We start from the raw sequence: 14,656 nt of genomic DNA, 5'->3' as shown, positions 1-14,656 counted from the left end.
CCGTCGGGATTAACGTCCCCCACAACGATCCTCTTCTTGTCGTTCTCGGAATTGGAGAGTATGACGTCACGAAAGTACTTATCGATACGGGAAGCTCTGTTGATATCATCTTCCGAGGAACGCTGCAAAAGATGGGAGTGGACCCCGATGACATTAAGGCATCATCCAGAACATTAACCGGCTTCAATGGATCTTCCGAAACGATACTGGGGACGATCTGTCTTCCGGTACGCGCATGCAATGTTACTCGAACAGTCAAGTTCACTGTTCTAAGCACGAAGGCACCATATCATGCGATACTTGCAACCCCGTGGATACACTCGATGCAAGCAATCCCGTCCACTTACCACCAATGCATCAAGTTTCCCGGTACGGACGACGCAATTAAAACGTTGCGAGGAGACAGAAGGCCGCTCGAGACCTATTGATCGCCACTGTTAAGCTCCAACATTCTTCTCTACCTGTCAACTCCGTCTCTCCCCCGCTCTCCAAAGTTTGGCCCCAGAAAGACGAAGTTCTTGAGTTGCCCATCGACGACACGGACCCAAACCGAACGGCACGAATCGGTACATATCTATCTGAGGATATGCAGCGGTCGATCCTTGACTTCCTCAAGGAGAATGTATCTACGTTCGCATGGTCCATGGCGGACATGAAAGGAATTGATCCAGCGATAACAACGCACGAGCTTAATGTCGACCCAACCTTCAAGCCCATTCGTCAAAAGAGACGAAAGCTTGGTCCTGACAGGTCTAAAGCTGTGAATGAAGAGGTCGGACAGCTACTCGGTGCCGACTCAATCGCTGAGGTACGTTACCCTGAGTGGTTAGCAAACCCAGTGGTGGTCAAGAAGAAGAACGGGAAGTGGCGCGTCTGCGTCGACTTCACCGACCTAAATAAAGCCTGCCCAAAGGACAACTACCCTCTTCCCAATATTGACCGTCTAGTCAAATCCACCGCCGTAAATGAGATGCTCACGTTCATGGATTCTTTCTCCGGATACAATCAGATCATGATGCACCCTGATGATCGCGAGAAAATGGTCTTTATCAAAGATTGGGGAACCTACTGCTATAAGGTCATGCCGTTCGGCTTAAAGAACGCAGGGTCAACTTACCAACGACTCGTGAACATAATGTTTGCAGAAAAGCTGGGCGACACCATGGAAGTATACATTGATTACATGCTTGTTAAGTCGCTACACGCCGCCGATCACCTCCGCCATCTACGAGATTGCTTCGAAACTCTCAACAAGTACGTCATGAAATTGAATCCGGCGAAGTGCACCTTCGGAGTTTCCTCAGGTGAATTCCTCGGTTACATCATAACACAACGAGGAATCGAAGCCAACCCGAAGCAGATCTCAGCGGTCCTGAACCTCCCAAGTCCAAAAAATAGTAGAGAAGTCCAACGGCTCACGGTTCGGATTGCTGCACTTAATCTGTTCATCTCTCGATCTACCGACAAGTGTTTACCATTCTACGATCTCCTGCACGGGAGTAAAAAGTTTATCTGGGACGAGAAGTGCGAAGAAGAATTTGCTCAACTCAAACAATATCTGACTACACCGCCTGTACTCGTCAAGCCGGATGTCGGGGACGTTGTATCCCTTTACGTCGCGGTATCCCCCGCAGCAGTCAGCAGTGTTCTAATAAAGAAAGACCGCGGCGAGCAAAAACCAATCTTCTACACAAACAGGCGTATGACAGGCCCAGAAACGCGATACCCAACTCTGGAGAAGATGGCGCTGGGCATAGTCGAAGCGGCAAGAAAGCTCCGCCCGTATTTTCAGTCACATTCGGTGGAGGTACTGACCGACCAGCCTCTCCGAACAATACTCCAGAACACCAACAGGTCCTGGAAGACTAATGAAGTGGGCTGTCGAACTCGGTGAGCTTGATATCACTTACAAGAACCGAACGGCAACAAAGTCCCAGGTCCTTGCGTATTTCTTAGTTGAGTTGGCTCCGGAACTGGAGCAAGACCTCGCACTCTCGAACCCAAACTGGACCCTTCATGTTGACGGATCTTCAACGAACAAGGGCGCAGGGGCCAGGGTCCAGTTACAGTCCCCGACCGGAGAATTGATCAGACAGTCTTTTAGCTTCGGCTTCCCAGCGTTGAACAACGAGGCAGAATATGAATCTTTAAGCGCCTACTACGACTCACAGCTGGTCGCCAATCAGTTCAGTGGCGACTACTACGCCCGCAACGACTGAATGGATGCTTACCTCAAGATAGTCCAAGGGTTAGCAGCAGAGTTCGAATTCTTCGAACTTATCAAAGTCCCCAGAGGAGAGAACGTCTGCGCCGACGCCCTCGCAGCCGTTGGCAGCAAGCTTCGAGATCAGGTTAAACGAACCATCCCAATACACCGAATTGAGAAGCCAAGTATTGACACCTCGATCGACCAAACGGTCACCGTGGCCCCGATCATCGACCGTGGGACTAGTCACGTGACCACCACGGCAGATATCGAAGGGTTCGACCCCGACTGGAGGACGGAGTTCATCGACTATCTTAGCAGGGGAGAACTCACAGTTGAGAAATGGGCTGCACACCGTCTAAAAACTCACAGTGCCCATTACGTCGTCTTAGATGATGAACTCCATCGAAGGACCGCGAGTAAAGTACTCCTCAAGTGCATTCATGGCAAGGAAACTGTAAGAGTTATGGCCGAAACACACGAGGGCGCCGGAGGCAACTATTTAGGTGGACGAGCCTTGGCAATCAAAGTGAGAGGCCTAGGCTTCTTCTGGCCGACAATGAACGTAGACTGCGAGTCCTACGCTAGACGTTGCGACAAATGCCAACGGCACGCACCAAGTATCCACTGCCCGACTGAAATGTTATGCACGACAACAACACCATATACATTCATGCGATGGGCAATGGACATCATAGGACCGCTTCCCAGTTCCCGACAATGATGTTTTGTTTTAGTCCTCACTGACTACTTCACGAAGTGGATCGAGGCTGAAGCCTTCGCTCAAGTCACGGACAAAGAAGTCCGCGGCTTCGTTTGGAAGAACATTATCTGCCGCCACGGTCTACCTTATGAAATTGTTACTGATAACGGATCGCAGTTCATGTCAGGCAACTTCAAAGAATTCTGCAGCAAATGGTACATTCGATTAAGCCCTTCCACCCCTCGCTACCTGCAAGGAAATGCCCAATCGGAATCCTCCAACTAGCTTATCATCGACGGCATCAAGAAACGTCTAAATCTGCAGAAAGGACATTGGGCCGACGAACTCGACGGAGTCCTGTGGAATCACCGTACGACACCAAGAGGTTCGACTAAATCAACACCTTTCTCCCTTGCATACGGTGTCGAGGCTAGAACTCAACAAGGAGATGCTGCTCGTCGCCCTCGACGAGATCGAAGAGCGAAGGGACCAAGCTCTGCTCCGGATCCAAAACTATCAGCATCAAATAGAGAGCTACTACAACAAAAAGGTCCGGGCCAGACCCCTCGAACTCGGTGACCTCGTCATGCGCAAAGTGTTCGAGAATACTAAGGAACTCAACGCCGGCAAACTCGGGACAAAGTGGGAAGGACCTACAAAATCGTCAAAGTCGTCAAACCAGGCGTCTACCGGGTTGAAACATCGCGCGGAGAAGAAGTGCCTCGAGCATGGAACTCAATGCAGTTGCAACGTTTCTACTCGTAGAAAGGTCGAATCTAAAAAAAAAAAAAACCGAGTAGATGCACCTCCGCGGTCATTTCCACTCAACCGAGTAGATTCACCTCCGCGGTCACTTCCACTCAACCGAGTAAATGCGCTTCAAACAGCCACTTTTACTCGGGTAAAATGAACTACGAATGGCTTGATCCTCAACCGAGGTACGTAGGCAGCCTTAACCGGTCCAGCTGTAACAACACCAAAATCCAAACTTTGTTTCAGTCTTAATCGACTAACGAGTGATCGATGAACCCCGCTTGTCGTAAGACGGTCATCGCATCAAGTGATTCCCATACCGCCAACAGGCAGTACGCGAACACTCACATCCCACTATTCAGCTATGTCCTGATCAGACATCTGGCTGAAGGACCCAACAGCCGTCAGTCACCTATGCCCCAAATGCATTGACCGACCAAAAAGAGCGAAATCTATACCCTTTTTTTAGACTGACGAGTAAAGGATTAGCTACCCAAAACTCGACTGTCATTTGAAAAATGGATAAAAGAACCTTTCCCTCTTAAATTCGGTCTCTCGTCTTTCGGAATTGAATAGTGTCTTTAGACATTATCTCAACCGAAACGCGACGATGACAGGCAAAAGTCCCTTAGCGGCTTGTTTGGTTATCTATTTGCCAAAATTAAAGATCAAGGACCTATCGTTTCTAAGCAAACATTCTACGAGACTTTCAGGCAAATTTTGATTTTTTAGACACTGCAAATACAGATAAAATAAAACAACAACACACGATCCTAAATTTTGCTTAAACATCAACTCGCCGATAAGGTAAAAACGTGTCTAAACATACAACAAAAGGGTCGACCAGGACCACAAACACATTCCGACGGAAAACACAAAAAATAATAATACAACACAGATGGAGGGTCAAGCAGCGGAATCTTGGTCATTTCCGTTCCCAGTCAGGACACTCGGAGTAGGAGGATCCTGGGGGTCTTCGGCCGCAGAAACAGTTGGACCCTCAACTTGAGCAGGAACAAAAGCAGGAAGATCCACACCTAAGGACGGGATGCTCGAACTACTTCCTTTCCCGACCTCGCTTGTTACCTCCTCCTCGTTCGGTCTCAGCGATGGCGTCTTCTCACCTCGATCGCTTTCCCCCTCCTCGTCCTCTCGCCTTTCGGAAGAAGTGTCGGAGACGAGAACATGGTCTTCAGGACCTACGTTCTCAGTCCCCCCTTCCTGGATTAAGATGTCACCCGTCTCAGGGTTCTCTTTCTCAGGACTCTTCTCCTCCGTAACCGCAACCCGTTCCGTGGGGGCAGATGTGACGTCTACCGCTAACTGTCCGGACTGGTCCTCAACGACTCCGCGTGAAGTAATGAGCTGGGAAACCGACTCCGACCCAATCAAGCCAACGTTCGACCCATATGGGTCAAGCCTCGCCATAAACTCCTCGTTAACAAACCTAGAAGGAAGGTTGAGTGGGGACAAAGTAAGTCGCTCTCGGAAAGCGGGTCAAGGCGAAGTTTAGCAACCTCAGCCTCACGAAGCTTCTCCTGCTCTATGAAAATGTTTATCATTTCCTGCGGGATCTCCGTCCCATTGTCCCTTATCACCTCGAGGAATTTTCTCGTTCCCGAGGCCTGTCCATACAGATTCTTGGCTTTCTCGAAGGCGTCAAGGCGAGCTAAGTGGTCTCTCACCCGACCGAAGCAGCGAGTAGACTTGTCTGCCATGGCAGTTTGAACCTTGACCCTCTCGCGGGTAACTTCCCGGATTCGATAGTCCCTTAAACACTGCCTCTCCTTGACCAGCGTCTCAACAACAGCATCCCTCTCTTCTTCAAGCTCCGCCTTCTCCTTCTCAAGGGCAGCAGCAGTCTGCTCCAGACGAGTCTTCTCGTGCATAAGCTCCTTCTTCGCAAGTCGATCAGACTTTAGATTGCCTTCGAGTTCTTCGAACTTGACTCGAAGAACTTCTTTTTCCTCAGCCGCCTTGTCGTTAGCCTTCTTGTTCTCAGCCCACAACCTCTCAATCGCGCTCAGCTTGGTCCGCACAAGTTTCTCCGCCGTGCCTAATTGTATCATCGTCTGCTTCAGGGCACTGTCATACTTCTCGACGAGATAATTCATACTCCCATCACTCTGCACAATAACAAAAGCAAGAATGATTTTCTTTAGCTTACGAAAGGGTCCTGTTTGAACTAGTGAAAAAGGTAAGTAAGTTACATGTTTTCTCGTGAAAGCGGCATCGATGTATTCGTTCTTGAAGTATAGGTCCCCTATTGGCGGCAACTCCCTCGTCCTGCCACGGATCTGACGCGTCAACTCCGCACACTGGAGAGGATTAAACACTAAGGGAGTTTTCTCGTCATACATGAACTCCACGCGGTCTGGAAATTCGACCCTCACCCTCTTCGATAGTGAACCCTCACTCTGAACCCCCTTCCTCATCGCCGACGTAGGAACGGCCCTTTCACTCAATGGAGATTCACTTCGAGGATCACCTTTGGATCCAGACGCCTTTCCTCCACTCCTCGAAGGATTTTCAGATCTTCAGACGCAGGAAGATCATCGGGATGATCCCCGTCAACAGAACGACGTGCCCCTTCCTCGACAGATTTCTTCTTCGCTCTCTTTTTTGGTCGTTCCTCAGGCGATGCCTCAGTAGAACAAGTCTGAGCAGGGCCCCCCGTGTTATCTTCCCGAACGACTATCGAGGCCTCATTTTGGTCGTTAGAAGGATCCTCACGAGGCCTCTTCTTCCCGTCCTTCTTCTTTTTCTTCTTCTTCTTCGAGACCTTAGAAGCGTCAGCGGAAGACGGAGCTTCCTCTAAAGGAACACTTTCCTCAAGAGAGGCAGACTGATCCCCTTCGGCGATACGTTTCTTCGCCTTCCCCGCCGCTTTTTTTGTAGGATTTTGGGCCAACGGCTCCACATTTGCGTCTCCTTCGACGAGACTAGGTCTAACGTCTGAAACACCAGCGGAAGACGACTTCGTCGACATCTGAAGTTTCCCTTTTAGAAAGGCACTCAGGTCTGGAAATCCCTCCATCTCTCTAGCTTTGTTTAAAAGCTTTTGCTGCTTCCGGGTAAACAAGGATAAGCGAGATTTACGAGGGCCGAGTACAACAGGAAGCCTCGACACCCAATCAACTGCAAAACAGAAGAGACGACAAAAACATAAAGCCGGCGCAAATAAGTTATTAATAAAACTTTTCGGTGAAAGATCAACGAGCTCACCTCTAGCAATCCGAGCTTGTTGATGCCTTATCCACTCTCGACTAAGATCAGGCCAACGGAGATGGCTGTGGGCTGCGATCGCCTGGGCACTCTCGAAGAATTTCTCCGGGTATGCGATTGTGTTCGGGTGGCGAACTGCAACAATAATAAGAAACACATGGTCAGGATCCCCGAGTAAGACATGACGTTAACAAACAGTATCTACCAAGCGTTTTATTCCATAGAACGCGATAGTCGTCCTCAGGAGGCTCTGCGAAGGCATGCTCGTCGGACTTGAAATAAAAATATGAACGCTGCCAGTCTTTCGACTTGTTCAGATGCCCGGTCAAGATGTTGTAGTTCGAACGCATCTTCACTGAGAATATTCCATGCGGCTCCGCCTTCGTGAAAGTTAACTCTTCGAACACTCTCACGCTCATCGAAACATCTATCTCCGCGGCCATCACCATCAGCATAACCGCAATGCGCAGCGACCCGTTAAGTAACTGACAGATTGCAATGTCTCGACGGAATGCATAAGATGTGATCAGTCGGGGGATAGGAAACCAGAGTTTCGTATGGTCTCTAAAATAGGATTCGTAGACACACTGGTAGCCAACCGGAGGCGACCAAGGACGCTGCCCATTAGAAGGAATGATGTATGTAGCGCTGGCGCCTCCATGTCGCCTCAACAAATCCTTCACCGTCTTGTGAGAGGAGCAAGAATAGAACACGTTCTTCCACGACTGACCATCGGCCCTAGGATCACGCAAGGATTCCGGCGGAAGTGGGTAAAGCTCCTCAAAGATTCCACCAGGATGGTAAATCGTAGGCCTGCAGTCAATCTGATCAAAGCGAACTCTTAGATGAACTCGCCTCGGAGGCGTCGAAGCCTGTTTTGATGCTCCAGAGCCGTCACGTTCCGAACTTCTCGAACCACCTCTCCGATCTTCTCGGTCACTACCTCTACTACTGCTCGCGTCGCTACCTACACCAACGAAGGTACGACCAGCGGTTTCTTCGCGAATTTGCCTATGAGACTCGGCGACTAGAAGGCGCTGAGATAGACTCATATTCTCCGTATCCCGCATGGCGTCGCGATGGATCAGATCAAACTCATCTAACGGGCTGCCATTCGCTGTCAAGTCTTTAGCTGGGCTCGAAGTGTTAGCAATGTTCTTCCCTTTCTCTTCGCGTGATAGTCGACTCTTCGTAGGCGTACTTGTCATTCTGAGGACGAATAAAATGACGCTCGAAGCACTGACTCACCAAAAACAAATCTAGAGCGCTACAAGAAATATCAGCATTAGCAGCGCCGAGAAAACGCTATCATATCGTTTTCGTAGCGTTTTTGTAAACGCTCTGACAGCCGCAACTATAATAGACCCCCCCATATCGTAGCGAATTTTCGTGTGCTATAATAAACGGAGATATTATAGCGCTTCTCTATTGCTGTATTAAACCTTTTTAATAACGATGTCTTAGCACTGGTAAATATTATTATATGGCGTTTTGTTTTTGTCATCAGAAATTTTATAATGACGTTTTGTTTAAGACATGGAATATGTTTTTATAACTTTAGTTTTTCTAAATGCATGCACCTATAATAGCATATCCTGTATGTCATTGAATAGTAAGAGGTAGTTTTTTTCTTGTGCTAGGACGTAAATTATGATAGCTTTAATTATTTTTTATATAGAAAATTGAATAATGAAATATTTGGTGGTTGATTTCCTGCTAAAATTGTTTGATTTGGAATATTGAATTGCATAAATTGTAAATTTAAAAAATATATATAAGTCAAATTCAAATTTAGATTAGAGATACACGCATTACAAACATTCAAGAAAGAAAAACATTGTACTGAAGCAAATTAACAAAACATACTTAAGCAAATACAACATACTGAAGCAATGGTAATTATAGTAGTGACGAGAACCCATGGATTGTGAGTTGCAGGAAGATTGGGTCGATGTTTTAGCGACGACCATTGCCTCCTGAGGACCGTCCTTGTTGTGGTGGAGCAGAGTCGTAGGCACCTATTGCTCGGAGATAGCGCAGGTAGTCTGGGTCGATGTCTTCTTCAGGTTCCTCAATGCGTATCAACCGGTAGCTTCTGAACTCGGCTCTGGTTATCTCATCTACATCATTTCCTCGTGAGGACTGTCCTCGTTGTGGTGGAGCTGTGTTGACTGCTTCTTGTTGTGTCTGTTCTGGTTTGAGTTGTGGTTTCACTCCGGTTGCCGGGAGTGCACAGACGATGACCTTCATTGCTTCCATTAGAGTTGCTAGACAGAAAAGTTAAACAAAGTTAGATCTTTACAATAATAATAAGACAGAAAACAGAACTAATTGAAGAATAAATTAGTGAAGATTAAACTGAAAAATTAGCAAATATCTTAACACAACGTAACAAATCGAACAAGATATTGGAGTTTGATATAAATCTTTGACTATCTGAACACAAGGTAACAAATCGAACAAGATATTGGAGTTTCTCTGACGTGGAAATTGAGATATCTTTGAGATCTGTAAGGCTTCAAATCTTTGTGGATCTGTAAAATTTGTTACCTTCATAATCAGATAAATATAATAATGAGCTTACATTAGTAAAATCAAGGGTTTAGAGGTCACTAACCTGTAAGGGCAGAGAACTCTGTAACCTAAATGGTGGCGGTGGAGAAGGTCGGAGAGATTTGTGATGGTATGAGATGGAATCGTGGTGGCTTACACAGATTTGTGGTGGTTTGAGATGGAAGGAGAGATTCGTGGTGGATTAAGAGATAGAATCGTGGTGGCTTAAGAGAGATTTGTGGTGGTTTGAGGGTAGGAGAGAAGGCGATAAAGACAATAAAATTTACTTTGGCTCCCAAAATAAGGAAATTTTGGCTTTCCCTCCAAAAAGCCTCGTCGACCAATGAGAGACAAGGACGAGGATAACCTAAAAAACTAATCTCCACCGTTGAATCATCTCCATCGAATGGATATAATTAGTCTAATTTTTTTTCTAGTTTTCTCCACTAGATATGTCGAAAATATGGTTGTAAGTAAGAACATCATAGATGTTGATCGATTTTGAGATGATTTAGGATGGTGTAAACTTGTATTTGATATATCTACATTTTAAAATGATCATATAATCAATACAAACTAAAAAAATGCAAAGAATACATCATTATGTGAACATATAAATCCTAAACACTCAAAGTATACCAATTTATACACTAACCCCTAAAACTTCACACTAAAACGTTAACCCTCAAAGAAAAAGGTGTGGTGGAAAGCTTAACTAATTCTTAATTTTGTCATTATTTATCTTTTCGTAACCTTCAATAAACACCATAACTTTTTTTGTTTTGAATGAATCACTCAACATTGTCATTACCCTAAACCCTAAAACTAAAGCCTACACAATCAACCCTATCGTTACCCTAAACCCTAAATTGCTTTGGTATATGAAATTGTATTTGGTCATTTTAATTTTGGGCATTTGTTGTGATTAAACATTTTAATTTTGGGCTATCCTTACATTTGAAATCATAAACACATTAGTTAAGATTGAAAAAGCATAGAAACATCCAAGAGGGGCAAATAACACATAGTCACGTTCTGAAACAAAGAAACAGAAAGCCGATCATGTCTTAAAAAACAAAGTCATTAAAAACACACACAGTCTTATTGCTTGGTTCCTTTGGCTATGTTTTTAAACCTGGACCGAAAGACAAATCTGATTAGTTTGACATATTCCAACACTTATGTAACAGATAAACGAGATCATATCTCACCGATAGAACTTTATCCTCTGGCCAAGCAAGACATCTTCCAAGTGCAACTTCCATATACTCGATCTCTGATGATGTCCTCCACACAGCAGCATCTTTAACCTTCACAACATCCAGAAAGACTCGACATGCACCAGGCCCCAAAGGTTGAAAATGGACAAGATGCTCAGGATTACTCGATGACCATCGTCCTTCAGCGACGACCACCTTATCTCCAGACAGGTCCAACAGCTTGATTTTTTGATTAGGCTTGAATTTGTTACGCTGCAACCACAAACCAGTCAGCAGAACCAATATTCAGGAATCACAACCAGAACCAATCAAGTACTGCAACCAGAAACTACAAACCACAAAGAAGAACCAATATGGAGGAATCACAACCAGAACCAATCTAGTAGTTCAAGGAAAGAAAGTACCTCTGATCTGCGAAGAGGAGATGCTGGAATTACAGGTGACTGGACTTCCATTGTTGCTGCAGGTATCTTTGTGGGAGCTGGTGGAGTCAATGGAGAATCCGCATCATTCCTAGACTGATCTCTGACACTCGTTCCAGATTTTTCAGTAGCTTTTGCACTCAGTGGAGACTTTTGATTCTTAGAAGTTGAACTTACTGCTTTTGAACTTCCTGCTATAGAACTTCCTGCTTTAGAACTTCCTGCTTTAGAACTTGTTGAGTCAAACACAACTCTATTTGCTGGCCATGCTACAAAACAGTTCTGATAATCCTCCATAGTTGTCTTCCCCACAGTAGGCCTCCATATGTTTGCATCAGGGTTTACTACCTCATCCACATACACTTTTATTGCATTTATACCAAGAGGAAGTCCATTGACCAATGTTTGTGGTTCTTCCGTCTTGCATCGGCCTACAGCAACGACTTCCCCATTATGTATGTAGTCCATGAGTTTGCATTTGTTATTTGAACTGCTGAAAGGGCTCTGTAAAACAAAAACAAACAATTTTGAATAAAAAAGACTCAGACCGAGACTCAGATTCAGCTACAGAGGAAGAGGAAAATTAACCTTAGGAGCATTGTCCTCTGGTAAACCTGCCGTTGGAACAATACAATGATCGGAATGCCATGCAATCATTTCTCCTACTGCATCCTCCATGGTAAACATATTAGGTGCAGGTCTCCATAAAAAGGTTTCTGGTTTTGTTGCAGTTTCAACTAAAACTTTCACAGCATTAGGCCCTAACGGAATCCCATTAACTAACTCCTCAGGTTCCGATGAAACAACCCGTCCCTCAGAAACATTGACATCGACAGCAGACCAGTCCACAAGATAACACTTCGGAAGCAACTTGGTATTTACACTCTACGTGAAATACAAAAGTTTCAAATCAATTCATATCTACAATTATAGAGATAGACTACGACAGAGGAAGTCAGTCCATACCTTGTTATTCGATTTTTCACTGACATCAGTTTCTTGTCCCTGATTATTCATCCTGGCAATTTGCTGCTGCAAATCATAAACCTGTTTCTCCAGAGACACATGTTTTTTTTCCATGGCAGCCATGAAGTTGTTCTTAATTTGTAAACAATTTAATTTGGTGATACTAATGCCTCTGCCCATTGCTCTCAACCTGCCAGGTTGATTAGGTCCCAATATCTCAGTTATCAGATCATGCTTTGGATTCATTGAGGTTGAATCTTCACGACCCTCAAGTGCTATCTCTAACGCCTTTCTCTGGAAACACATGACAAATTATTATATCAACAAGCAGCAGACAATCCAACTTCATAAAATCTATGTGGTCAGATTGATTTTGACTTACTATCTTTTCAGCCGCATTCACATTGACAGGCGTTCCATCCTTCTTAGTTCGTGATTTGACCCACACTCTTAGCCTTGACACTTTTGATGGGTCTTCGCTAGCCTTAACCAGATCTTCTCTCAATCTCACCATTCCTTTACGACCGCAAGTGTGAGGGATCTGCTTCTGTCTTCTTTCCCTGTAAGTGTCACTGACAACCTTGAAGGCAGAACTTGTCTTCTCTCGAACGAATTTACGCCATTCAGTTGGAGTTACATTCTTGGGTCGCAGCTCCATCCTTGCTTTCATTGTAGGAGCATTCCTGATTGTGGTTACCAGGCGTGATTTGGATGCTCTCCACAAACATCCCATCTGCTTAAACAAAGCATCCTTTTTGAAGTCTTCATCCACGTCAAACCTCATCTGTATTCACGTATGGGAGACACATTAGCATATAACCAAAATACGTGATAAATGTATAAATTGATTCAGGTTACCGTAATAGACTTCCATAGCACAATTTTGATATCTTCAGTAACCTTCCTCCAGTTATCAATGACCACAGGAACATGTTCACGTACTAAGGGACCCAAGTAGGAGGTAGACCTTTCCGATGGGACATATATACGTGCTTCCTGCAATTAGTCAGCCACATACTATCTGTGTTTTTCCCACACACAGGACATCCCATTTTGCCCTTTACCTTACACCCTGCAAGATTTCCATACGCAGAAAAATCCTGAATGGTCCAGAGAAGCATTGCTCTTAACTTGAAAGTGGTGTGACTGAATGCATCATACGTGACCTCTCCTTGCTCCCACATATGGTTTAGATCCTCTATAAGTGGTTCTAAGTACACATCAATATTGTTTCCAGGTTGGGTTGGACCAGGAATCAGCAATGACAACATGATGTTCTCCTCCTTCATACACTTCTCAGGTGACATGTTGTAATTCACTAGCAAAACCGGCCAAGCACTATAGTTCACATTCTTCATGTTAAAAGGATTGAACCCATCAGTGGACAGTCCAAGCCTAAGATTCCTTTCTTCAGCATCAAATAACGGGTATTTGTTATTCATTTGATCCCAAGTAACATAATCAACTGGATGTCTGCTTTTTCCATCACTGCTCTTGTTACTAAAATGCCACCTTAAGTCCTTCGCCATTTCCTCAGACCTGAACATCCTCTTCAGACGTGGAATTATCGGAAAATATCTCAGAACTTTCTGTGGAATACCTTTCTTCACATCACCTGTGCGCATGTTAATCTTCCATCTTGAAGCATTGCATTCCGGACAGTTGTCTAGCTTCTCAAAGTCCTTCCTGAACAGACAACAGTCATTCACACAAGCGTGTATCTTCTCATAGCCCATGTCAAAAGATTTCAGAAACCTTTTCACTTCATACAAGGATGTGTGCAAGACATTCTCCTCGGATAGCATCTGTGACAAAGTCTCCAGCAAAAGATCGAAGCTTCTATCAGACCAACCACTCTGTGTCTTTATCCTAAAGAGTGAAACTATCGCCGACAGCTTGCTGTGGTTAGCACAACTTGGATACAGAGGTGTCTCTGCATCTGCTAGCTTAGCAAGAAACTCATCTTCTTCCTTATCTTCACCTTCAGCAACCTCACTTAGATCACGCTGCCTAATAAAATCTTCATCAAGAAACTCAGCTGCTTGGTATAACCCTAAAATCACTTTGTTCCTCTCACTTGCATTGCTTCTACAGTCAGCCCCTGATATTACTTCTCCATGATGATACCAATCCTCCCGCAGCTTGTAACTCAAATCCATTCCCCTAGTTACTAGATGATCAACAACAACATCGGCTGAGTGACGATCTACATTGCGACAGTCTATGCATGGGAAAATGACCAGCTCACACTCTGCTAAATCTGCACCAACACACCTCACAAACTCCCCCGCACCTCTCTCATAACGAGGATCAGCTCTTCGGTTAAGACACATGAAAGCATAATTTTAACCCTTTTAATCACACAAAAAACAGTAACTATAATATATATTATTTTTCCTTACCTGTTTAGATGAACCCATGACTTTTCGACCATTTTTATGTTCTAAGTTTCTAACCGATAACCAACAAAATAAAACAAACCCATAAGAGTATGTCAAACACCAAACACACACATTGTCATTCACATAAGAACCAATAAACAATCAACTACTCAATCGTCAAACAATCAGATACTAAAACTCACACAATATAAAATGGTCGAAAAAGA

At 44.8% G+C, this 14,656-nt stretch overlaps 1 protein-coding gene across 2 annotated transcripts; it reads right to left on the bottom strand.

The window, feature by feature from the left end:
- Positions 1-6,943: 6,943 nt before the first annotated feature.
- On the bottom strand, positions 6,944-10,962 carry LOC106363914. 2 transcript variants are annotated; one of them, XM_048758695.1, is made up of 3 exons: positions 9,505-10,962; positions 9,349-9,421; positions 6,944-9,154 (listed from the first exon to the last, which is right to left on the bottom strand). In XM_048758695.1, the coding sequence occupies exon 3, from the start codon at positions 8,093-8,095 to the stop codon at positions 7,049-7,051; it is 1,047 nt and encodes a 348-aa protein (XP_048614652.1). In that variant the 5' UTR covers positions 8,096-9,154; positions 9,349-9,421; positions 9,505-10,962; the 3' UTR covers positions 6,944-7,048. The 2 variants fall into 2 exon arrangements, with proteins under 2 accessions (XP_048614652.1, XP_048614653.1); XM_048758696.1 differs by having other exon boundaries at positions 9,371-9,421; positions 9,505-10,960.
- Between the last annotated feature and the right edge of the window lie 3,694 nt (positions 10,963-14,656).

This window comes from Brassica napus, chromosome C5 (assembly GCF_020379485.1).
Source record: "Brassica napus cultivar Da-Ae chromosome C5, Da-Ae, whole genome shotgun sequence".
NCBI classification, from domain to species: domain Eukaryota; kingdom Viridiplantae; phylum Streptophyta; class Magnoliopsida; order Brassicales; family Brassicaceae; genus Brassica; species Brassica napus.
Note: the sequence above shows the minus strand (reverse complement) of the source record. Positions and strands in the feature narration are given on the sequence as shown.